This window comes from Anabrus simplex, chromosome 7 (genome assembly GCF_040414725.1).
Source record: "Anabrus simplex isolate iqAnaSimp1 chromosome 7, ASM4041472v1, whole genome shotgun sequence".
Lineage (NCBI taxonomy): Eukaryota > Metazoa > Arthropoda > Insecta > Orthoptera > Tettigoniidae > Anabrus > Anabrus simplex.
The window spans coordinates 3,073,117-3,100,640 of record NC_090271.1 but is presented as its reverse complement, the minus strand read 5'-3'; the positions used below and the strand labels follow the sequence as shown (position 1 = coordinate 3,100,640).

The 27,524-nt window shown below is 38.2% G+C and overlaps 1 protein-coding gene across 1 annotated transcript in view; it reads left to right on the top strand.

Annotated features, from left to right (window-relative positions):
- LOC136877193 (homocysteine S-methyltransferase) overlaps positions 1 to 27,524 on the top strand; it is a 110,063-nt gene that overhangs the window by 23,036 nt on the left and 59,503 nt on the right. The window contains exon 2 of the mRNA XM_067151006.2: positions 19,933 to 20,091. Coding sequence (XP_067007107.2) covers positions 19,941 to 20,091 — 151 coding nt within the window. The 5' untranslated portion in view covers positions 19,933 to 19,940. The remainder of the gene's footprint in view (positions 1 to 19,932; positions 20,092 to 27,524) is intronic.

Here is a 27,524-nt window from a genome sequence, read left to right as displayed (position 1 = left end):
CCTACAAAAAGAAATAACTAACATATATAGAATTACAAAAATATTCAAGCTAACCTTACTCTTAGGAGTGATGAAATTCCACTACCCAATAGTGGGGCAATATTCTTCCGAGTCTCCCATGTCGTAACGGAATTAAGTCACCTTATGATAAATCGGGCGTATACAGATTTCACTGTAACAGTTGCGATAGTACATACATTGGACAAACAGGGAGATCCTTTAAGATCAGGTATAATGAGCACGTCAACACCATTAAATATAGGAGATTTTCAGCTACAGGACAACACATAAATGACTATAAACATAGTTTTCATGACATCAATCATGACATTGACGTCGTAGAAATATTGGGAAAAGGGCCCTTACTTGATATAACGGAACAATGTTTCGTATCATTGGACCAGTATTTTAAACCTAATTATAATCTGAATGAGGTATCTGAAAAACCCACGATATTGTTTGACATGCTCATTTCAGTGATCAACAATCTGAAAAGACCAATAAATCAACCAGTACACAAAATGGTGCGCAATATGCTCCTCTACCATCCCCTCCATAATCCACGCCCCCCCACCCCCACCCCCACCCCCGACATTCACATGATTTATTCTTCTCAGATTGCAAAGAATATTCTTCATTTACAAGTCTTTTAAATGTAGGCATTGTCTCTGTCTTTTAATTTTATACATCATTTTGCACCATTTCTCTTCCACTTCCCATAATTATATTAAGAAAAAGCATGGTATGATATTTCACTAATAGAATATGTCTTTAAATGAAACACATCAATCAATCAATCAATCAATCAATCAATCAATCAATCAATCAATAATTCAAGTTCTTAGTGAAGGTTATTCATCCAAATTTGATATCCATACATATTTTAGTACAAAATACATCAATTATTCTTTCGACAGTGCTTGCAAAATTATTATGAAGATTAATTTTCTTACAATAGTTGAATGCGATGCCATTGTCAACACCACTAACATTTCAGCGAGCCTTCGCACAAAGAAATAGGAGAATTTGACCCGCAATGAGTTGACATACGACAGCCCATGTGTTCTTCCCTTCATTCCCCTCTTTAATGCACATTCAAGGTTGAACCAGGGGGTTGTGTGAGCAGGTACATTCCCCTCTACACATATTTGATTCGTGCTAGATCTCCCATCTCTCTGTATGGATCTGACCAATTAGAGAGAGAGTGTACGTTGGTTCTGAGGGCTGTGCTGAAGGATACCACTGTACCCCTACACCACCTCGTGAAGGGCTCTCTCAACTTCTGCCCATGTAATTCGAATGTCACTTTAGTTTCCTCCCTGCTGTACAATTTTTCAGAACCATTAAGGAGCCTATCAAAATACGAACACATTTTCTTTCAAAAAGTATGTTGGTTTTATTGAGGATTCAAATACACCATACAAATACACTCAATCTTTCTACAATACCCTATTTTTCAACATAATCTCCTTTCAATGCTACGGCCTTATGCCACTGTAACGTGAGGGCCTGTGTGCCTGCATGGTACCACTTGACTGGTCGATGCTGAAGCCAACATCGTGCTGCATCAATATCTTCCCCATCATCTACATAGTGCTTCCTTTATTGGGCCAAACTGATGGAAGTCAGAAGGTGCGAGATCCGGACTATAGGGTGGATGAGGAAGTACAGTCCACTGAAGTTTTGTGAGCTCCTGTTAGGTGCGCAGACTTGTGTGAGGTCTTGCGTTGTCATGGAGAAAGAGAAGTTTGTTTGCATTTTTGTGGTTATGAACGCGCTGAAGTGGTTTCTTTAATTTCTTTAGAGTAGCACAATACGCTTCATAGTTGATCTTTTCAACACGAGGGGGGACATCAAACAGAATATCCCCTTCAGAGTCCCAGAAGACCGTAGCCATGACTTACCAGCTGAGAGTACGATTTTGAACCTTTTCTTCATGGGAGAGTGGGTGTGGCGCCACTCCATTGATTGCCGTTTCGTTTTCGGTTCGAAGGGATAAATGCATGTTTCATCGCCTGTGACAATGGTCACCTTCAGCCTCATAACAACCAAGCAATCCTGCACAGATGTTTTTTCTTCGCTCTTTGTGGTCTTCTGTTACGAACTTCATCTTATATATATCCGTATTGATACAGTTGAAACTAAGAAACAATGTTAGGTTTTGGTCCACCCAATCAATACACATCACTTTACAGGTGAACTATTTAATTCAAAAACATACAAAATTATTTTGGGACATGTTTCGACTCTATTTGAGACAGCCATAAAATCATGTAGATTACAAAACTGAAAATGAGAAATTGAGAAAAGGTGGAAGGACCGATGTGCCTTTTTAAGGACTATTTGAGAAACACAATACATGATTTACATAAAACGACCTGTATTTTGTTGTCCTCAATGTTAAGAAGCCTGCCATAACGTCTCGCACAGAATGAATGTTCATCGTTGCTGTCCGTATTTAAAATGGAAGTTCCTTCTGAACCGTTGAGAAAACTGGAGATTGGTACTAAATCCGTATCAGAACATTTGAAAGCATTAACTTGAATAATTCTCTTTCAATTCGATTTCTTCTACCAGAATAGCTCAATTTTGAATTCTGGTCAGTGGATGATTTTGGACTTTTAAATTGTCATTACATTTCGTCTCATTTTGTACCATTAGGGACTGATGACCTAGTTAGGAATAAAAAATCCCCTGGGGAGGATAAAATAACGAATGAAATGCTAAAATTAGGTGGAAGAGATCTGCTAGAAGCCATGAGAATACTCGTCAACAAGTGTATTAACTCTGGAAGAATACCAGAAAATTGGAAAAATGCTGAAGTGATACTTCTCTTCAAGAAAGGTGATAAGGAAAATTTAGAGAACTATCGTCCTGTGAGTTTGTTATCACACCTTTACAAGCTCCTGACTAAAATTGTAACCAACCGCCTCACAAGAGAACTGGATTTTTATCAACCTGCCGAGCAAGCGGGATTTCGTAAAGGTTTCTCAACTGTTGAACACATCCAGACTATTAGTCTTCTTCTTGAGAAAACCACTGAGTACAACATCAAGATTCATCTGGCCTTCATTGATTATAAAAAAGCTTTTGACTCAGTGGAGATTTGGGCAATCATGAAGGCACTTCAAAATGCCATGATAAACTCAAGTTATATAAAGCTTCTGGAAAACATTTATGATCAAGCAACAATGGTAGTCAGAGTGGACGAAGACCTCATCACCAATAAAATCTCAGTTGGCAAAGGAGTTCGACAAGGTGACACAATTTCTCCGAAGCTGTTTACCCTTGCCTTGGAAGATGTATTCAAAACCCTTCATTGGGATAATAAAGGAATAAAAATCAACGGGGTATATTTGAACCACCTGCGTTTTGCCGATGACATTGTGCTCATAAGTGAAAATATAGATGAGCTAGAAAGCATGATCCAAGAATTAAAAACTGCTTCTGCTAAGATTGGTTTGGAAATGAACATTAATAAAACGAAAATACTAAGCCCAGAGAGTCGACCACTTAAAATGGGAAACCAATATATAGAAGCTGTCGATGAGTACATCTATCTTGGACACAAGATAAAACTTGGAAAAGACAACCAACGTGCAGAAATTCCTCGCAGAATAGGTATGAGTTGGACTGCATTCCGAAAACTAAGATTCATCCTCACCAACAAGGATGTTCCAATTAACCTGAAGACCAAGGTTTATAATACGTGCGTGCTGCCAGTTACAACGTACGGTCTGGAAACGATGACTCTGACGAAGGAAAGCGCTCGCAAGCTTCAGCGAACACAACGAGCTATGGAGCGACAGATGCTAGGGATCAGCCTTAGGGATAAGATCCGTTCAGAGGACATCAGGAGAAGAACCTAGAGAGAGTAGCAAGACTAAAATGGCAATGGGTAGGACACGTAGCTCGACAAGACTACAACAGGTGGACCTCTAGGATTGTTCACTGGAGACCATGGGGACACAAGAGAGGCATTGGAAGACCCCAGAAGAGATGGCTCGACGACGTAAAGCTGTTGGCTGGAACACGCTGGTTCCAAGTGGCTCAAGACCGAAGACGATGGAAACATATGGAAGAGGCCTATATCCAGCAGTGGATTGAAATAGGCTAGAAAAGAAGAAAGAAGAAGAAGATGATTTTCATTCTTGCTTTACTGTCATCAATTTAGAGGTGAAATTGTTCCCGTACAATTTTCTTAAATTCCAATTTCCTGTACATATATTCTTTTGCAATCTCTTCCAATCTGTTATCTCTGCGGTCACTCTTATTCCTTTCATTAGACTTGGCCTTATTTCTCCTAGTTAATGCCTCTTTCACTCTGTCATTCCATCATGACCATCTTTTCTCATTTTATCAGCATTGCTCACAGGAGCTTGTCATATCTGTTATTGGTCTCGGCTCTGATCTCTTCTTGGAACCGCTGTTTCAAATCAAGATATTTCAGTTTCCAGTTCTCTTGGTTACAGAGATGCTTGTTGAAAGGGCCTAACATCTAAATCATTGGCCCCTTCAGTTCCTCTCAGATATGCAACAAGGAGTCTATGGTCACTTGCAAGCACACTGACCCAGCTACGTCTTGTAATCCTGTCTGAAACCACGAGTTGATTTCTTGTTGGCAGATAAGAAGTACCGAGCTCAAAATAGCAACCAGCAACGACTCCTTGTTGTTCTCGGATGACTCTGCTAATATGTACGCTACCAAGCAGTGTATTTGTGGAGTTCACGAACGCGTCCTAAGAGTCCATGCGCAGGAGTGATTGTGCCGTGATAGTCAAGAGGCGAGGTCGGCGCGGTGCTGCTTATTGAGGGAGCCATTAGACATCACTCACCAAACGACGTGATCACTTCCTGACCAGTGCATACGTGATATCAGTGTTCTCCGGTCATTGACATAACAGGCACTGTGTTATGCAACTCAAAAGGAGTTCTGTTGCTCGACTTTCTCTGTGACGGGACAGTGATTGCCCGAAGATGCTGCAATGTATTAACAAGGCTGAAAGCCAGTCTTCAACTAAATAGACCTTAACTGCTTATGTCTGGTTTCTGTGACCTCTCATGGCAGCTCTTCCTTCAACAGTTCCAATCTTGTGACCCGTGACTACCATTTGTCCCCAGCTGTGTTTGGACACCGATATATAGAACATGCTGTTTGCACTTTTTTCGGGATGCAGATGACAGAGATTTATGAGAGCTCATGTGATATAATCTTTCTGTTGACATTATATTTGATATGCTAAATAAGAAGTCGTGGCTTCCCAGATTCGATACTGGCTCAGCCTAGTGGTTTTTGAAGTGCTCATATACTTCAGCCTCGTGTCGGTAGATTTACTGGCACGTGAAAGAAAACAACAACAATATTATTTATTAAAAGTCCTGAGTATAACAGACTGGCAAAACTTATTTTTGGAATTACCCTTGTAAAACAGTTGCTTTGTATACCCCTGTGGGTCTGCCTATCTTAAAGGCCAACCAACAGATCCTCCTGTTTCTGTCGAGTGTGTACCATGTTTGTTCTGGTAGTACGTACTCCAGGAATGTGTGAGTTCTATGATACCTGTCCAACCTTTCACAGCCAGCGAACAGTTTAACAGTTCTTTTCTCTGGTTGGATCATGCACCTTACGTACATTACAGTACAGTGTTTATTGTCAGAATCGGTTAATGTGCCACTTCATATATTTGGTTGTCCCATAATGAGATGTTTTGAGAACTTCATCAAAAATAAGTGTTTCAGTGGAAATATCAAGGTTTTAAAGGTATTTGTTAATAGAAATTAACCAGCTAAATCCTGCACAGTAATTGGCCCGGTAAATCTCCTGAATGTTTTCTGGTTCCTTATGAGTGTTTGTGCTTCCCCCTGGGAACACGTTCTAGCATGGCTTGATTTAATACTTAGGTTTATGTTATAAACTGGAACATGTTTCAACAGAAACCAAGATGTTCATTAGTTACAACAGAGTAGTTATTTCGTACTATTCCATCCTCATTTTGGTAAAGGCAATATTCTACTCCATTTAGCATGACCTCTATAAGATTCTGCTTCAACTAAGGATATTTTATCCTTGTGTGTTTTATTGGACATGTATTTCACCAGCACATCCACTTTACTTTGTGGTTTAATTTGTTTTAATGTATTTTGTATGGTTCTGTATTTTTAAATTAAAAAGTGTGTGTTTCAGATCTAAATGCAAGATGATCATTTTCAATTTTAATTATGTTGTAATTTAAACTTTCTATTTCGTTTTAAAATATATATTGGTTTATTTTGAATCTCAACCCAGTTAGCCCTTCCACCTCCACATCTCATTGTCATGGTCTGCACGTAGATTTTAATTAATTAATGTTCCTTGTTTCAATCTTAAATAAATGTATTTACAGTATACCCGCTGAAGGTTACAGATGCGAGGTAACCTCCCCAGGCAAGTGAGAAAACTACCGTAGCACTTTTTATTATGGTCACTCAAATCTAGGCTTTAATTACTCTCAAACCGATAGGCCTATTCCAAACGAGTTATACCAATATTTTCCTTCTTTAATTCTGCATTAGAAGGGGATCAGCTTGAGTGTGATAGTTACAGAGGAATTACACTGCTAAACTTGGGATATAAAGCATTCTCCAACATTCTATTTGACCATCTTCTCCCAATTGTTCAGAGAGACTGGGATTTATCAGTGTGGATTCGTCGCAGCAAAGTCCACTATAGATCAGATTATCACCTCTTCATTGATTACAAAGGAGCGTATGACACTAGACACAGAGATGTCATGAACGACGGCTCACTACGCCCCTTCCGCGTATTAACGAGAGAGCGAATGGGATTCAAATCCGCGAACTCCAGGCTAGAAAGCCTGCGAGATAAAAGTAGCAGGCATATGAACGCATGTATATTTGAAGGGAAATTATAGGAGAGTTTGTGTATATTCACAGCTCATAATTCATAAGTGACAGTAATAATAATAATAATAATAATAATAATAATAATAATAATAATAATAATAATAAGAGAAATAACAGAATATTTCAAAGAAGGACTTAGAATATTCGATGTTGCTTTGGAGCTCGTAAGCCAAGAGCTTTGTGTCTCAATATTTTGAAACATTGTGTAAGTGAAATACACACTTCTTTTGGATTGGAAATATACAGAGTCACGTGTAAGAGTCGTAGAAACAGTTTCCAAAGTGTTCTGGAACAATGTGTGTGATACAACGTGACTGGGTGGTTCCATGTGAAAGAACCAATCAGAGAACAATGCAGCCGTGACGTGAACTAGTGACTTGTGGTGGTGGTATAGGAATCAGTGGGATTATTCAAGAAAGAATAGATGAAACTATATAACTGGGTAACTTGTAAACAACAGGGCTTTTCGACTTTCATCTCTCGAAGGAGGCTTTTCGACGGTAGGCAATATCGCACAGAGAAGTGAATAATCAACTAGGGAGAACTGTTGGAGAGCTGGTAGACTTAGCATTCAGTCGCAGACGCAGTAAAGTGATAGTAAAATAGAGGGATATCAGGCTCTCGAACTGAGTGTGATTTGTTGGTAAACAATCACAAGGGTTTTCCACACCGATTATCAAAGTAGGTGTTGGAATAAGCTTATAGACTAGCAGTTCAATTTTAATTGGGAGAAGTCACATCGCCGTGAAGAGTAACGAGATCCAGGGATATCTACGCAGAAGAGAAGGCAAGAAGAGAAGAGTGAAGACGTCAGCTGTACAAGAATCAGCCATACTCCGTAGTTAAGTATTCAACTAGTAAATATAGATCTGAAGTTGAGAAGGCATTGAGAGTAATTGGTGTCAGAGATTTTGTGTTGTATATATATATATTGTGTGTGTGTGTGTGTGTGTGTGTGTGTGTGTGTGTGTGTGTGTGTGTGTGTGTGTGTGTGTGTGTGTGTGTGTGTGTGTGTGTGTGTGTGTGTGTGTGTGTGTGTGTGTGTGTGTGTGTGTGTGTGTGTGTGTGTGTGTGTATGTGTGTGTGTGTGTGTGAATATTCTCAGTGGTAGAATATAATTGATATTTGAGATTTGCCAATCCAAGAACTCCGAACCCAAGTCCTCAGCCTGTTGTACATCCCTTAGGGTCACGACAGAGAGCAGTTGTACCATACTATGATAGAACTGGAAATTCCTGGGGAATTGGTAAGGTTGGTGAGAATGACAATGAGTGGGACACGAAGTTGTATAAGAACGGGAGGAATGATGTCCGAGACATATGGTGTACGGCAGGGAGATGCGCTGGCATGTCTCCTTTTTAATGTTGCCTTGGAGAAGGTGATGAGAGATGCAAACCTCGTGAACAGGGCAACAATTTTCTATAGATGAGTGCAGATACTTGCTTATCCCGATGATATAGATACAGCGACAAGAACTCGAAAGGCAACGGAAGAGACATTCATCTCCCTTGAACAGGCCAGTAGGAGCATGGGATTGAACATCAGCCAGCAGAAAACATAAGGAGAACCTGCCACCCTCAATAACTGTGGACAATTACACCTCTGAGAGAGTTGAGGAGTTTAAATATCTGTGATCGACAGTCACCTACTCAAATGATAACCTCTCATGAAATTAGACCGAGATTAATAGCAACCAACAGAGCCCATTTTGTTCTTACAAGGCTTCTCTCCTCCAGGCTCTTGACCCGTACCACTAAATTAACCATCAATAAAACACTTATAAGACCTGTGCTTACATATGCCTCGGAAACTTGGCCATTAACAGCAAAAGATACTGGAATGCTGGATGCGTTCGAAAGAAATATACTTCGAAGAATCATCGGCCCAGTCTGTGAAAGAGGAACATGGAGGAGGTGGTACAATCATGAATTGTACAACATTTATAAAGATCCGCCTATTAGAAGAATAGTGAAATCATCCAGATTGAGGTAGGCCGGGCAGTAGCACAGATGAGTGATACGGAAGTACCTAAAAAGGTATTAAATGGAAATCCAGGGAGACAGAGAGGACGAGGTCGACCAAGAACCAGATGGATGGATGGAGTTACTGAAGATGTTTGGGAAATGGGCTATAGGAATTGGAATGTTTTAGCGTTGGATCGAGATAAATGGCGGAAGATTGTTGAAGAGGCCAAGGTTCACAATGAACTGTAGAGCCATAGAAGGAGAAGGAGAAGAAGGAGAAGAAGAAGAAGAAGAAGAAGAAGAAGAAGAAGAAGAAGAATTCTGCATTAGAGTGTATAAGACAAATTGTTTTTGAAGTTCATAAATTATTTTTTATTTGTGGTTGTAGTACGGTAAATATTGTCTGAAATTTTGGCTTCTTCTCTAGCAACCGCTCACTTAAAAATATATGCATGGAAAATTACTTGTCTGATAGTAATGAATTTTTTAATGTTATAGCCATATGTATTCTTAGTGTAATACTTGACTTACAATTCTTTTCAACCATACCAAAGAAATTTCTTATTTTCCTGCAGTAATTTTTTCTCACCCCGGGATAAACGTACAACTGAAAACTTCGGCTTATTTTGAAGCACTCAGCCATGGTTATCGAAATCGCAACCACTGTAACCGTACAGTGTGATACTGAATTAATGAAGAGTAATATTGATGGCAGGTTGTGTCTGCGATTAACAGTAGGCAGGGTGGTAAAATCGTGTACACTGTTGCCATGATCAGTACTAAACACAGTGCACAATCAACACAGCTTTTTGTTTACTTTCAAACTTTGATTTTATTTCCTCATGTAAATTTCACTTCCCATTACCTTTTCTCATACGAACTTTCGGCGTTCACTCGTAGTTTTACAAATGTTTGGCTTCCTAATTTTGAAATGTCACACTGTACAATTTTTACAATATTCAATTCTGTCAATATTCTTCGTCTGAGAAATCACTATGTTCCGATGAGTTGGAACTGCTGTCATTCATGTTGATTATATCTCAACACTTTCCCATCAACATCATTCTCTTCACACTTGTTTCAGCTGAGCTGAGTTCACCTGGTCTTCTGTGAGGTGTAGTCTTCAAATTGGAGTCATGGGATTGTAATGAGTGTTTCTCAAATCTTTATTTCATGCTTTATCTCTCTTTATGTCTCTTCCCGCATCACGCTCACTTGTTTCTCTCCTGGCCGCCTTCTGCGTATTACCACTACACTCTAAAATGGTCATAACTTCTGAACCATTCATGCAAATAATGTCCTGACAAGGTTATTGTAATCCTTATAAAATACTGGAGGAGGTCAAACAATTTATTTTGATGAGGAACTCGAGGATAATGTCGAAATATTTATTTAATTTTAAGGATCTTCATAAAAGGGAAGAAAAATTCCACCTAATCAATACATTTATTTTCTTGTAAAGTATTACAATCTAGGACCGGTTTCGACCCTTCATAGGTCATCCTCAGCTATATCAGAATCACATTTGCATTTCTATCTTATACCTCTGAAAGACCTTCATGATACATTGTTTCATAATTTTCAGTGAAAACTTATCTTAAAAACTTACAAATTTCTAAGCGTTGTGTTAAAATTAAAAATTAAAATTACAAAACTTTGTCTATTATTTACATGCCCTTGGGCTGACAGAATGCATCCTTGGGTTGATTAAGCATCTATCTTAGGTATTGTTGCTTATTCTGTTGAATCAAATCCCTTTTATACTTATGTACAATCGTGAATAGACTATCAGTAAAATTTGATAAATAAAGCTTGCATGATAATTATAATAAAATATCATGTTACATCTTTATACCTTATTGCTGGAGTGATATTATTTTAGGCAAAATATAAATGCGTGTTGACCTCTATAAAATATTTTTACATACACACTAATGTACTTTAAAGTCTAATCATTGTACTTTAAAGTCTAAAATACTTATTGCTTTGGATCTTGCGTTGTTATGTGGTAAAATATTATAACAATTTGTCTTATATAACATCAGATATTGATAATGTTTAAATATGCCGTGTATGGTTGGCTTTTAAATCTAATGATTAAATGTCAGTTCCTTCTTGCATAAAATTACACGTTTCATATTATGTTGATTATGCATTGTATAAAACATAAATGTCTGTTAAATTGAATGCTTATCATTTACTACAGCAGTTTTAAAAACACTTGAATGTCTAGTAATATAGTCAGTGTATTAGTGACACTGAAACGTGTTGGCCTTGATTCTTGCGTTATATTTCCATAATTTGCCTTTTTTTTTTTAATGTCGAATGTTGATCTTTATAGGTTCAATTTGTAAATAACAGCACTTTCCTATAATTGTGAAATGGATCAATATAAGCTTGATACGTGTTAAATTATGGAATATATGTGTGATTCAGTTCTGGCCTAACTTCTGGAGTTTTCTCCCATCAAATGCCGTAAGACTGTAGTGGTTCCTTTCCCTTTTTTTAAGACTGGTAAAGTCTGTAAGCCAAAATGAATGAAGTGAGTTAGATTTCAATAGAAGTGTAATATTGTGTGAATGTGTAAAGCCTGAATTAATTTACTTACTGCTGGATGTTTGAAATGCAAGTTTCTTGGCCGTTTGACGAGTAATGTACCTCGTACTAGTGTTGTCTGTTGTGAGAGGGGCGGAGGGATAAGTAGGGGAGGTTGTTACGTGTGTATGGGCGGAGTCACTGAGGTTTGCTGTCTGCGCCGTAGCTTGTGTATGACGTCGTCTGTTGACTATTTTGACGTAGTCGTTTTTTAAGATAGGAACGATTTTATTGAACAAAATATTAGTTTTTTCAGATAACTCATTTATGTTATAATTAGGATTTGCATACTGATCTAGTGTTATATATAATTCTTCACTTATATTAAGCAAAGGACCTTTAGGTTCTACATTTAATATTTTTAAATCGTTATTTATGTCTGTAAAATAGTGCTTATATTCATGCATATGGTGCCCTATTGCCGAGAAATGATTATGCCTAATTGCGTTTACGTGCTCATTTTATCTAGTCGTGAAATTCCTGCCTGTACGCCCCACATAACTTGTTAAACAGTTGTTACATTCCATTCGGTAGACTCCTGATTGAAGATATTTGTTACTGCTATTTACTGATTTGCTATTATATATGATATGCCTATTATTTTGTGTAGTCTTAAATGCTATTTTAATGTTATGCTTCCTCAGAACATTGGTTAGTAAATATACGCCTGTATTATTGAAAGTGAAAGTTGCGTAATATTTTCTGGGTTGATATGTTTTCGTCAGAGTGGTGTTGGGTCGTGATTTGAACTTACGAATGATGGAATTAACCATTTCTTTTCTATAACCATTTTTATGAGCTATTTCGTGAATTAGTTGTAGTTCATCTTTGAGATCTGCTTTTGACATCGGTATATTAAACGCTCTATAAATCATACTTTGATATGCTGCTTTTTTATGTGGATTAGGGTGATTAGAATCTATTTTTATGGTGTTTATTGTATGTGTAGGTTTCCGGTAAATTTTGAAGGTGAGATGTTTTTCGTGTCTAGTAACCGTTAGATCTAGGTAATTTAGTTGACCGTTACTCTCAGATTCCTTGGTGAATTGTATACATGTATCTATGGCATTTATTTTATCCAGTATTGCATTTTCGTTGGTTGTTCTGTCGTCGATGGTGACGAATACATCATCCACAAATCTGCACCAGAAATATATTCCTTCAATTTTGCTAAATGCAGTATGTTCTAAGTAGTCTAAGTATATATCTGCTATTATCCCGGAGGCGGGTGATCCCATAGGTAGACCTGTTTGTTGATAAATTGTATCGTGAAATTTAAAGAAATTGTTATTGACTGCAAATTTGAGTAATATCATAAATTCCTCAATTTCCAATGTGCTTAATTTACTATATGTTTTGAGATTAGTTCTGATTATGTTTAAGGTTTTGTCAGTGGAGATATTTGGATACATATTTGTTACATCATAGGAGGCTATGGAATGATATTTATCTAACTTAAAGTTCTTTGTTTTGTTGCAAAAATCTATGGAATTTCGTATGTACTTATTAGCCTGAAAGAAATAGTGATTTTTTAGAAATTTCTGAATAAATTTAGAGAGATTATATGTGGGACTAGATCTTTAATTTACTATGGTTCTCATAGGGGTATTTTCTTTGTGAATTTTGGGAAGAGCTTTAGCATTCGGTAACTGGGGGTTCATTATTATTAAGCTATTTGCTTCTGCTTCGGTGAGTAAAAAACGTGTGTTCTTAAGCAAGTTTTTTAGATTTCTTTGTACTGTAATTGTGGGGTCTTTACGTATTGTGCGGAATGTGTTATTATTGAAACATTCTTTTGTTTTTTGAATGTACATATCTTTGTTCATAATTATCGTTGTGTTCCCTTTGTCGGCTTTTGTTATCAGGAGATTATCACGTTTGACCTTTTCTTTTAAGCTATTAATGTGTGTTTTGTCCATTTTATTGCTATTAGATATGTTTTCTTGTATTCTGTTGATGTACTGCGGGAGTTTTTTTACAATATCGTGTCTAACTTCTTCACGTATTTCATGCGGAATTCTCTGTATGGCTAATTCTGTTTCTGCTATTGCGGTAGTAACGTTCTGTAGTATTGAGGCGTTATTCCAGTTATGTTTTGGTCCTTTGCTTAAAATTTCATACTCTGCTTTACTAAATATTGTATCCGTGAGATTTTTTAATGGTGGGTAAAATTGATGCATTCTATCTCCTGTGGACTGAGCTAAGTTATTATTTTCTGTAAGGTGAGTCACCTGTTTTTCTTTCTGAGTTCGTTTCAAGGTTTCTAATTTCTTGTCTAGGGTGTTCTGTTTTTTTATGGCTAGATGTTCAATTTTCTCATTCGTAACATGTTGGAAGTGATCCCAATAGCTAAGTGGTAGCTCTTGGGATACTTTCAAATGTAAAGGGTATAGTATATTATTCAAGTGTTGTTTTTTACGATAAAAAAATTTATTTCAGTTTTTATCCAGATTTTATTGGTTTTCTTTAAAGTGTCACGTGTCTGTCTTGTGTTTCTATGTTGTTATATTTAGTTAAAAACTTTGGAATTAGGTCATGAGCGAGGCATTCTTTCAAAAATGCAATGTTCTTAATTGTATTCATTAATTTAATTCTGATATTCCTATATTTATATGCTTGACTCTTTGCCTGGTTGGCGTTAACATCTTGATTTATGAATTTCATTTTCCGTATTGACATTTACCAATTTTTAATTTTATCACAACGCTTAGAAATTTGTAAGTTTTTAAGATAAGTTTTCACTGAAAATTATGAAACAATGTATCATGAAGGTCTTTCAGAGGTATAAGATAGAAATGCAAATGTGATTTTGATATAGCTGAGGATGACCTATGAAGGGTCGAAACCGGTCCTAGATTGTAATACTTTACAAGAAAATAATGTATTGATTAGGTGGAATTTTTCTTCCCTTTTATGAAGATTGGTAAATGTCAATACGGAAAATGAAATTCATAAATCAAGATTAATTTTAAGGAGTTATATTTTTTACCGCAGACTGTAGCATAAAATCGTTTCTAGAGGGCAGCCGGTTGGAAATAGGTATGTGCCATCGCGGACTTTTTTGTAGAGGATTCTATGCCCTACATTTCATGCGCTTACACTTGGGGTCTATCGTTGATGGTTCACGCAGCGTAAGCCAAGAAAGCAAGTGACCGACCGACATTTTTGTCTCTTTCTACGTATTTACTGTGGTTTACGTATTTTATAGTGGTTCACTACGTGAACAGTGTCCGTGTTGTCAGTATCTGAAGTAGAACCACTGTACTGATTAAAATGCAGTCAACATATTATGGAAACGTGTGTGGCGCTATAAATTGTCGGCACGTAAAAGAACTCCCGTTGGACAAAATTACGACACCTCGAGTCTCAGAAAACCGTAAATGTTGTTAGTGAGACGTAACACAAATCACAGTATTATTATTTTGCATATTAATAAGACAATAAAGACAATAACCATCATAGCCAGTTAGTTTGCTACTGTGATGGCATAACAATACTTCCTCGTCAGCAATGCTTGGTTATTGAAACACTTTGTAATAAACTCTTGAATATCTCCATTATTACAGCTCGTATGGTAAAAAGGTGTCAGATATAAATGACTGAATGAAAATCATATTTTCTATAATTATTGTTATGTGCTAATAGCCGGGCTGAGTAGCAACACAAATGGTAGATCGCTGGCCTTGTTAGCCCAACTTGGCAGGTTCGATCCTGTCTCAGTCCGGTGGTGAAGGTGCTCAAAAACATAGTTAGTGGGACGTAAAATCCAATAACATTAACATTATTATGTGCTAATAACTTATATTTCTGAATATATTTCAAAGCTCGTGAAATAATACAGTATCCGTGATCCGATATACGGTAAATACGAAGAAAGAGACAAAAATGTCGTGCGAGAAGAGACCTGTTACTGGATCTCGGTTATTTCAAAAGGGGGCCTCACACATCCCAGTCATGAGTGGTTAAAAAATATAGCCCAGTTCGAAATTTCATTTGGTGTGTTTCACGGTAAGATTGTATCCAGGTGCAAAAACGCGAAAACTCTTATTTCTATTATTAAGTCAAAATTTCCAGTATTCCATGACAAAATAATTTGTCTCTACATAAGGACCAGGACATTTATTAGGATATGGCATTTTAATGCAGAGTAAGGAGCTAGCACTGAGAAAATATGCCAATAAGAAGGCTAAGCTTTGGGCTGGTTCATCAAGTAATTAAGTCTCCTGACACGTACGTTTTAATAATTTAATATAATTCCATAAAGATGTTGATATGATGCATATTTTCCTATGCCATTTGATCCAAATATTTACTTCATCAGGAAATAAATTATTTTGAGTTGCATGGCAATATTTTATTTCTTATCGTATTACCGGTATATAATACCCGTTGGGAATCAACATCTGTATTACCGGTATATGTCATAGTTGATGTTCTACCTGCTCAGCATGTGACGAAATTTAACGCATTTTCACGTTTTTAAATCTATTGGAAGTGCCGTTACTTATCGAATTGGACTAAACCAGACTATTATTTGATGAAAGATTGAGATGATGTTTCACAGGCACGAGAACTCACAGGCTTGCTGTACTGCGACTGTGTACCTTACTCGCTATCGTTCATACCGCATGACGTCAGAGCGCTCCAGCCAATGGAAGCTTCAACCACCGGAGTAGCCTACCTTATATTCTAGTTACCTTGAATTTTATCCATATCCATGTCTCGCCTTTACTTTGATTTTGACTGATGATGGTCTCTGGTAAGACCGAAACTAGTTTCAGCAAACATATGTAACTTTTTAAGGTTACAACAAATAGTATCGAATAGCTTTAGTTTTACACTATATTAGATAACTTATTCTATTTAAAAGAAGGAAACTCGCCACAACTTCCTGGAGAATGAGACAGCTGACTATCACTCGCTGGCACTTACACATTCGCACATTCTTACCCTCTTATGCCATGCCTATTTACAGTGGGTATGCTAAGAATGCCACCCGCTTTATGACCAATTTGCAAGGCTGAAGAATATAAACTATAATTCTCCTGATTCTAAATCCAGATAATTGATTATTGTCCCAAATTGCTCAGAAAGTTTAACTGTATTGATATTGATAGCAAATAATACAAACTAAGATCACATTTGGAGAAGAAAATGTTTTTCCTGGGAAATTAGCATGGAGCAGATTATATTTTTCAGACCTACAAAAGTTTCCTGAAATACGTAGGTACTCGCGTAAGAAAGTTGTCTTAGGATGTCTTATGATGTATACTTGCTCATAGTCATATGTTAAAGAAACCCGAAATATTCTGCCTAGTATTTATTGAAATTATTTTAACACCATCTACAAGAAAATCATGTACATGTTTACACTTTTAACACTTGTGGACCCCCAAGCACTTTACGCACTGTAAATGGAATCTCTTCCCTGGTCCACCATCTTTCTTGCTACACACAGCACATTGTTTTAGGTTACATCCCGGAAGTATTTCCAGTAGCGCTCTGGGAGGACTTGGATCTGTCGGATGTTGTGCTGGAGATAAGAGGTTCTTTTCTGACATCCACTCATTTTCGAGTTCAAGAATAATGGAAGATGTAATTTTAACCTCATCATTTTCTTGGTAAAGGAGTTTTCCTGATAGATAATGTATGCATTCAGCACCATTTAAGGATAAAAATACAGTGTGCATATATGTTTTCATTTGTTTCCGGTATTGTGCTTTTTACTATATTTTTTTCTCTTCACAATTGTTTTTTTCACGTCAACTGTTCCAAACATTCTACAGGATCACAATTACTTATTCAATTATATTGAATTATATTATCTGTATCTATATATACTTACATTCTCGCAACCAAAGCAAATACTGGATCATTAAGCTATTCTTCATTTTACGTTGGCGTTTGAAACCACAGTGCCTGATGTTGAATATATCACGCTGATCACCGGGAGCTGGCAAGTTACTTCAATTGATCTGCTCATCTTCAGCTTCAGCACGATTATGGATCTTCATATGTGTTCGATTGTGTTATGACTTTGTGCCTGACAGTGTATACAAGCTAACTCATTTAACCGTTCTCCACTTTTCATAAACATTATAAGACTTTGCCTAACACTGCGTGTGCCATACTGCCGCTCAGAAAATTACGCACTGTTTCTTTTAAGTGACTTACATTTTACTTTTTCTGAATTTTACAGTGTCTACCCCTGTCATTTTTATATCGTCTCTTCTACTGATCCGGAGTGAACTTGATCTTTTATTTTCTTTTTCCTACGCATTGTTTTTCATGTTTTAATCGGCTGATGATGACCTGGACTAGGGTCGAAACTGGTACCACTTCTACTTATTATTAAATAAGAATGTAATCACTGCATTTCTTATTCTTTTGTATTGAATAGGTTGAACCTCTTTATTTATTATTTCAATTTTAACTATTCAGCACCATTCTCGCGAAAATTGAAAAGACAATCTTCTTCCAAAACTTGAGTGTCCAGCGCTCATCTAGGTAAGTGTATAGCACCATATCCAAAGCATCAACACCCCCCATAAATTTGTTGTACTGGTGTATAATTGTTAGTTTCGTTACCTCCATAGGAGGTCTGTTCTTTCTTGGTTTGGTGGTAGTTTTGCTTTCGGCAATGAAATGCGTAGACAAGACCAAAACTGGATGGTTTTTTAAAGATTTTTTCTCCTGGTAGCCGGCTAGCAGGACCTCGCTCTTTCTAAAGTACCTAGCCTCACCAGTAACAAATTTACCTTTCAGTTCTGAAGGGATATCCTTCCTGTTTCGCCGGAGAGTACCTGTGAAATATGTGCCCTTAGAAAACAAATGCTAGCCCAGATTAATCATAAAGAAATTGTCCTTTACCACATGATAGCGCAGACATTGCTCTCTGTTCCGCGCTAGCAGAAAAAACCCAAACAATAATGTGATACTGAGTCGCACACCATCCAGAATTTTATCCCCCATTTGTGATGTTTTTTTGTTTGGAAGATACTGCAACAAAGAGGAATGACATTTTGTTCCAACAAGTGACTCGTCTATGCTAAAGTGTCGGCGGGGGGAGTAATGTTGTCTGAACAAATTGTTGGTGTGATCCACAAGAAGACTGGGTCATATTTGTCACGGCCTGGTAGAAACAACGAATCATTATTCACAAGTTGGAAGAATTTCAGTATTAGCTGGAATCGGTTCCTTGAGAACATTTTTGAAAACCATGGGATGACGCGAGAATCAGTGTTCCAGTATGAAGATATTGTTGGTCTGCATGTAATTCCCATCTCTAACAATACAGTGATAAAACCTTTCATTTTCTTTAGAGTAACAGGCCGCCACTGGTTTATGCGGGAATTTAGCTTCAATTCTTGTGCTGACCTCAAGAATTGAGTCGCATATCTATTAGTTTCTGTCACAATTACCTGCCACAGAGCCTGAGTGAAGAAGAGATAGAAATAGGAAATAGGTTTCACGTTGCAAGGTGGGACGTGCTTTGGACCTGGATTTTCCAAGTAGACGGGTGCAGGGTGATAACGAGTATCACTTCCTACGAAAAACCTCCTGAAACGCACATCTTTGGGGAGCATTACTACTACCTCTCATTTGTTCCATCACTAAGTTCAGAATCCTCCAAGCTCTCAGATATATTCGCAGTACTTACTTGCGAGGTTCCTGCCATAACCTCTGCTGTCACTGTCCAAGCCATTTTTCTCAGAATCACCTCCATTAAACTGTGAAGTGCTCAAATACTCCACTGCGAAGACATCACCGTGAGCATCATGCCTTGCTGCCATTTTCACTAGCTACTCAGCGACACTTCATAAAACATACACCAAGTTCAAGCACTCATAAAACCCGAACAAGCAAACTTAGTGACAATCTGCATGCAATAATGAAAATTCTGTGCCTTTATTATCCTACGACAACCAGTTTTTCCACACATCAACAAAACAATACTCAGTAATTAGTGTTTATTAAGGCACTAGCGAGAAGAGCGCAATCACGCTCCCGGCAATTTTAGCGGGAGTTGGGTCGCCCTCCTCGGCACTCTAACGGTTAAGAACACTATAATAATAATTACAAGAAACATTGCTTTTATAATTTATCCCATTAAAGCTTTAAAGTTTTCAAGTCCACATTTGTGATGTTAATCTTCTTAGTGCCATCTGGAAGCAGAACTATATGATGTCCAACTTGTGTCAACTCATTTTTCATGCCGAATCGTTCCCGTGCATAATTTTAAATGTCTTTACATTTCTTTGTTAACGATCCAGTGATCAGCATTTTAGAGCCTTTCAGCTTGCGCTTAGCACGCCACACGCATTCACATTCCCAGCAGCACGGGAACCTCACGATAATCGGTTGCTTTCCTGCTGTTAGTACCTCAAAAATGGTGGTTGGATAGAGGAGCCTGACTGGAGGTCTTTGACTTGAGGTTTCCAGGTCACAACTGAACATTATTGTTTTTCAGGTTAAAGTATGAGTCGGATAACTGTGCTTGACGGTGGCTTTGCAACACAGCTGAGCACTCATGTTGACCAACCTGTTGACGGAACGCCCTTGTGGAGTGCTAGTTTCCTGGCGTCACATCCTCAAGCTTGTATACAGACACACCTGGACTTCCTCAATGGTAAGTATTAGTTCACTGCAGACATCTCTTCTGTATTTCCTAGGATCCAGGCTACACAGCTGAGCACTCACGTTGACCAACCTGTTGATGGAACGCCCTTGTGGAGTGCTGGTTTCCTCAAGCTTGTATACAGACACACCTGGACTTCCTCATTAGTAAGTGTTACCGTGGAACAGAGAGGTGAAAGAAGGTGCTGGTTTGACTACGACAGTCAAAGATTTATTTAAAACTTAAAAAATAAAGGTTATATTTCTTTTCAGATATTAAATGTTAACAAAACAAGACTTCAGGTACAGAGCTAGTTTGGTACAAACTAGAAAAGAAAAAAACAAACGAGGTTGGTTACAGTTTGAGCTTCAAGCTCATAATTTACAAAGGTCCGAACATCACCAATGTTGCGTTTAAACAGATAGTCAAGGAGAAGAATCTCCCAATTTCTTTTACAGGATAAAACACAATTTTCCAGAGCACTTTGCTCCAACGATTACAGGTGCCTTCCAAAGGCACCACTCAATGTTTACACAAATTACAGAAAGACCTTCTATGCTCTCCAATTATAGCAAGGAGACTGCGCTCCCAAATCCTTACCGCCTACACAAAGCAATCTTTAAGTTAAGAGATTAGAGCGTCGCTGCTCAATAAAATTTACACTTTCAGGCCTCTCTAGGCACAGCCTACATTTAACAATACCGTATCAGTTTTTCTATTACATGGAAGAAAAAATGCAGGTGTATAAAGTACCCATTCTACTGGGCCTTTATGGAAACCAACAGGTTCAATTACTGGGAGGCGGACACTTGCGCTCCGACGATACAGAGGCTACTGAGGTGACTAGATGGACAAGTTAAGTTACAATTTACAATAGTGAATACAAAATCATAATCACCTCAAGATTAATTGAAGGGGAACTCGAGAGGGTAATGCACTCTCTATCCCCGGTTTCAGTTTAAGTACTTTTGACTTACTTGAACTTTTACATTAGAAGGAAGAAAGTTTACATTTTAGGAAATTGGCAGTTACATAGTTAAAGATTGGAACCTTCCCCTCGAGTCAGGTTGCGGAGATAACTATTGAGATAGAGAAATGGTGGCCATTACCTTAGCTGATGTTCTGCCTGCCAGTGGATGAGAACTCCGCCTCCTCTCTTCACACACACACACACACACACACACTCACACACACACTCAGTAACACGGCGATCAATAAGACTAGTTAACTCGAAAAGGCATCAACTTTTATACCCGAGAGAAAGGTTCGAGAAGGCTCTGGACTAAAACCACACACACCCTCTCATTTTATTGGACAGTTGAAAAGTTACAGGAAGCATATGATTGGCAGAAAAATAAATATATGAATTTTTTTATTGGTTGAGATCCCAAGTTGGTGGGGAGAGCTAGAAATGTTGCCAACTGTGATACACTAAAAAACAAAGAAAGTCATTTCAGTTCAGAAAACCTATAAACACAAAATTTCTTTAAATTTCTCATTGCTCCACTTTGCACCAGAGTGCATGACATCAGTTTTTTTTAATAGGGACATCTAAGGAGAAAAGTCCCAACTTTTTGAAATAGCTGTTGTAAACTTTGTGTTAGATAGCATTCTTGAAGGCGCTTCATTTAAAGGCACGGGGTTGAGGTGTACCTCCCGGTAAAGTAAGTATTACTTGACTGCACACATCTCTTCTGTATTTCCCAAGATCCAGGCTATACTTCATCTCTAATCAAAATTAAATTTACTGCAAAGAAAAAATATGAATTCTCTCAAAAAGTGGAGGGTGGATTTCCAACGTATAGGAATGGCTCGAATTTCATTCTGTGTACTAAAGTGAGAACACTTCCTGTGGGTGTTTGTAGACTTGCAGGTGGATGGAGCTTCGTACATTTTGTAAATCATATTTTCAAGAACTGCTCAAAGAAGAGTACCCTGTGAAGAACTCCCAATGAATCTAGGTTTTGTGGATCAAGTATCTTTTGCATGGTTCATGTTTGTGGGTTACTGTAGTCACGTCCTAGTTCGTGAACCATGGGCAACGGCTGAGTGGCCTAGTAAGTGGTCCTGAGAGTCGGGATACCAGTTGCTATGGAATGGGAGTGGGCATCTCGGACATATTCTGAGTCATGGCCCTCCTTGTGCTCAGGCGGCTAGGACTATACAATTCACCGGTGGTCCATAACCCGTTAGAGGAGAGATCCTCACACAGACTATGTGCAAGTAGGGTAGTATCCTGCTTCATGAATTTACCGAGCTCAGAACATTTTAAGCAAGCCTCGGACCTATTTGAGTATCGGAGTCCCCACTTGACAGGCGAGGGACTCAATATTCCTCTGCAAGGAAGTGCAGTAGAAAGAGCCAAACAGGAAATGCTAATGAGTACAGGTGAACTCGAGCACAACAGAACCCATCTCGCAGGCAGTATCCGAGATGCACTTAGCCAGTTTTCTTTTGTTTAAATAAACCGTTATTAGGAAAATATCTTCTAATATCTCGCCGGTGTTTTTCACAAGTTTATGGCTAGCAACAACAAATGTATCTATTACCAGTGGTGATATGCTACAGTACACAGTACCAGCACCTTTCACTCGAAAGAAACAACAAATTAATTGGTTATTATTTGGAGTAGTCCTATCACATTTCTTATGACGTGTTGGCTTAAATTGTTACATTTCTATAGATATAATGCATTCAAGTACATAACTGAAGTTTCTGTAATCTTTGTTTTATCGTTCCACATTTTTGGCTACTGGAATACGATAGAATAGAGGGTTCGTTTTCTCACCCTTCAGCAAACAAATTGTTCTTGTCAAGGACATTCTAATGTTTCCGTAGTACATCAAGTGCCATTGATACCAACATAGCAGCAAGTAGCTAACCGTCATAGTTAATCTGGGGCTTATGTATTTTGAAATTTAACTGCTTTTGTTGTTTTTAAAAATATTTTATGCTGCTGAGTTTGTAGTTGTTTAGTAGGAGCAAGTTAGAGAAGTACCGGTACACAATTAAAGAAAGCATTGAACCTGTGAACAATGAATAAAGTGAATGTGAAGTACTGATACATTGACTGCAGTTCAAGAGGCAAACAATTCTGATCGTGACTGTTGGACATTAACTCAGAGAAACAACTGGCTTTATTGAAATAAAAATTAAAAAAATAGAATGCTAGGTTGTAACGTGTGTCAAGATTTTACAAGTTTAGGATCAGAAAATCAGATGGAAGTGAAAATTTCTCAGTGCAAAGTCAGTTTATGAAGAACCACGACTGTCGATTACGATATGAAACATGTACGGGACTCTCTGCGGTTCACCATCGATACCACTCTTGCTCTCGTCTAGAATTGCACTTTGTAGTTACATTCGTCACTAACAAGTTTTTCAATGTGTGAAATCTTTCTTAGCAAATTCTCTTTTAATCTATTCTCTAACTCTTGTCACAAGTAGCCAAAATGTTGGAGAGAATAACAGAAAGGATGATGAAAGGAAGAGTGAAAGAAATTTAGAAGAACAGCAGTATGGGGCAGGTCAACAATACATCCTATATCTACGACGAGATGGATCTAAAGTGTTAATGGAGAAATGGATGTGGAAGGGCGATCAAGGGAAAGCCAGACTCCAGTGGCAAATGTATTCTCTCCACTTGTGTTTATAATCATACTAAATGAACCCCCTCTCCCCCCCCCCCCCCCCCCACGGCATTTACGCCCTTGAAAGGACTTCGGCCTGGCCAGCGACCACTGCTCAGTCCGGAGACTTGCAGATTACGAGGGGTTGTGTGGTCAGCGCGATACATTCTCTCGGTCGTTATTCTTGGCTTTCGAGACCGTGGCTGCCATCTTGCTGTCAGATAGCTCCTCAATTCTAATCATGTAGGCTGAGTGGACCTCAAACCAGCCCTCAGGTCAAGATAAAAATCCCTGACCTGGCCGGGAATCGAACCTGGGGCCTCCGGGCGAGAGGCAGGCATGGGGCCGACACTAAATGAAACAGGTGATATGAAAATATTGTTGTTTGCAGATGACTTAGTGTCTGGGGAGTCAACAATGCACAAGTGCATATCCAACTAGAGGCTTTTTGGTATGAAAATCAGTGTGGAGAAGAGCAAAACACTGGTGTCCCTGGATAGTACTGACCTGAACGTCAGCTCTTGCTTGCCAGACTTATCACCTATCATCTCCTCGCTAATCGTACACGGAACTAATGAATCAATCTGCAAAGCCCTTGAGAACTGTTCTGAGAATCCTTCAAATCAACATCAAAGGAATCGGTAGATCTAAAAGTGACTACCTTTCCAAGCTGGCATTGGGAAATAATTCACAAAACTCATACCTGTGATCAGTCTCAGCTTTGTTCGAGAGTAAACATCCCTGGATACAAGTCTTATGGAACTGTAACCTCACTAGTCTCAGCTAATTCTGATGCAGGCATTTTCAACATCACTACAAAAGTTAATGATGTGTCAATCTATCTATATATATATATATATATATATATCCGCGCACTCGGGCATCGCAGCGCAACTCCTTACATGTCAGCAATAAAAAAATGTGTCTCACACAAGTTCGTCCTGCGAGTATATCCGGCAGAAAAAGAACGTTGAAGGGTGGCAATCTGGCAACACTGTAACAACATGTAGGGTAACTACCTCTGTCAACACATATTTGTCGTGCTGTACAGTTGGTGTAGTGGATAGAGTTATGGGTTAGCATGCAGGAGGTCGAGGGTTCGATCCTGGGTTGGGGCGTATGTTTTTCTTATTTCGTAGATGTAGTCTAGGTGGTATGGTATCTGGCAACTTAATAGTCAACAGCAATTGCAGCGGGTCCTCTAGAAACCATTTGCACTTACATACTACGATCCTAGAAATGGACGAACATTCGTTTTCATTGGTCAGCTTTGAAAGACACTTTCCACATCGTGGGCATGAATTTATTCACACCACTTAATCTACTAGATGTGTTACGTGTTCAGCGTTACTAAATTTTGTAAATGTAGGATACATGTGACCTAAGAAACGGTGTCTTACTGTATTACAGTATGTAATGTCTGATGGAAATTATCAAATTAAAAAAATGCGCCTCAACCCAGGATCGAACCCTCGACCTCCTGCATACTAACCCAAAACTCTATCGACTGCACCAACCGTACAGCACGATTAATTGGTGCTGACAGAGGTAGTTACCCTAAATGTGGTTACAGTGTTGCCAGACTGCCACTCTTCAACGTACTTTTTCTGCCGGATATACTCGCAGGACGAACTTTTGTGAGAGACATTTTTTTATTGTTGGCATGCGAGGAGTCGCGCTGCGACGCCCGAGTGCGTGAATTTCGCTTCACCCTGTATAAGAACTTGTCCTGACTGACTGACTGATGGATTCATCATCGCCGAGCCGAAACTACAGGACATAGAGAAATGTAATTTTGGAGATACATTCATATTAACATGTAGGTGCTCTCTAAGGGAGGATTTTTGGATATTCCTTCACTAAGGGGGTGAAAAGGGGGGTTAATTTTTAAAATGAGAATATCTATATCTCAAAAACTTAAAGGTTTAGAGTAATAAAAAATGGTATTTGAAATCTCGATTAAAAATAAAGAAACATATTTTTTTGTTTTCGGAAAATCCCATGAAGGGCGTGAAAAGGGGGGGAAGGTGTTAAACACCTTTTATGAGGAGACCTACATCTCAAAAACTGAAGATGTTATAGTCATAAAAATTTTAATTTGGAACCTCCTTTAAAAATAAAGAAAAAAGTATTTTTTTGTTTTTGGAAAATCCAAATAATGGGGGGTGAAAAGGGGGGGTGAATTTTTCAAATGAGTGTATCTCTATCCCGAAACTGTAAAAGTTTTCAAATGTAGAAATTGGTATTTAGAATCTCCTTTCAACATAAAAAACACGGATTTTTTGTTTTCGGAAAATCCCGTTAGTTGGGATGAAAAGGAGTGAAAAATGGGTTGAATGCCTTTAATGAGGATACTTATATCTCAAAAACTAGAGATTACAGGCATGAATATTTAAATTTGGGTCCTCCTTTAAAAATTAAGCGATACGTATTTTTTTGTTTTTGGAAAATCCAAATAATGGGGTGGGTGAAAAGGTGGGGGGTGGGGTGAATTTTTAAAATGAGTGTATCTATATCTCAAAACGTAAAAAGTTTGCAGTTGTAAAAATTGATATTTAGAATCTCCTTTAAAAATAAAAGAACACATATTTTTTTTGTTTTTTTGTTTTCTGTAAATCCCAATAGGAGGGGTGAAAAGTGTGAATAAGGGGTTGAATGACTGTAATGAGGATACTTATATCTCAGAAACTGAAGATATTACAGACCAGACAGTTAGTATATGGAATCTCCTTCAAAAATACAGAAACTTTTTTTGGAAAATCTAGTTAGTGGGGGTTAAACACGACTGATAAATTGGGGTCAGTTTTTAGAAAGACTATATCTACAGTATATCTCAGAAACGTAAAATGTTACAGACTTAAAAACTAGTATTTGGAATCTCCTGTTAAAGTAAAGAAACGGGTATTCTCGGAAAATCCAATGAAGGGAGGGGGTGAAAAATTGAAAAATTAATTGTATGAGGATACTTACATCTAATAAAAACTAAAATTGTTACAGACATGAAAATTGGTATTTAGATCTTCTTTAAAAATAATACGACGCGTTTTGGGGGGGGGAGGAATCATCTTTGGAGGCGGGTGTGAAAAGGAGTTGAATTCATTTCATGAGGACACATATCTCAAAAACTGAAGATAATCGGTATTTAGAAGATCCTTTACTATTAAAGAAACATTTTTTGCCGGAAAATTCACTTCAGGGGGGGGAGTGTGAAAGTAAGTGGAAAAAAGTGAATTATTTTTATGGGAAGGTAACACATGTGAACATTGGTATTTGGAATCTCCTTTAAACATAAAGAAACACGCCTTCTTTTCTTTGGGGGGGGTTAATCAACCACGGTGGGGTGAAAACGGAGGTGAGACCAATTGATTTTACTGTTCATAATGTACTCATAAGGAGCCTCCGTGGCTCAGGCGGCAGCGCGCTGGCCTCTCACCGCTGGGTTCCGTGGTTCAAATCCCGGTCACTCCATGTGAGATTTGTGCTAGACAAAGCAGAGGCGGAACAGGTTTTTCTCCGGGTACTCTGGTTTTCCCCGTCATCATTCATTCCAGCAACACACTCCAATATTATTTCATTTGTCATTCATTAATCATTGCCCCAGAGGAGTGCGACAGGCTTCGGCAGGTGGCACAATTCCTATCCTCCCTGCTAGCTGGGGGCTTATTCATTCCATTCCTGACCCGGTTGAATGACTGGGAACAGGCTGTGGAATTTCAATGTACTTATTCTGATCATAACCCGATCATTTTTAATCTTTCCTGGGTTCGTTTTCAAGAGCCATCTTTTCCTTTGGAGAACCTTCTTAGATTACAGTAG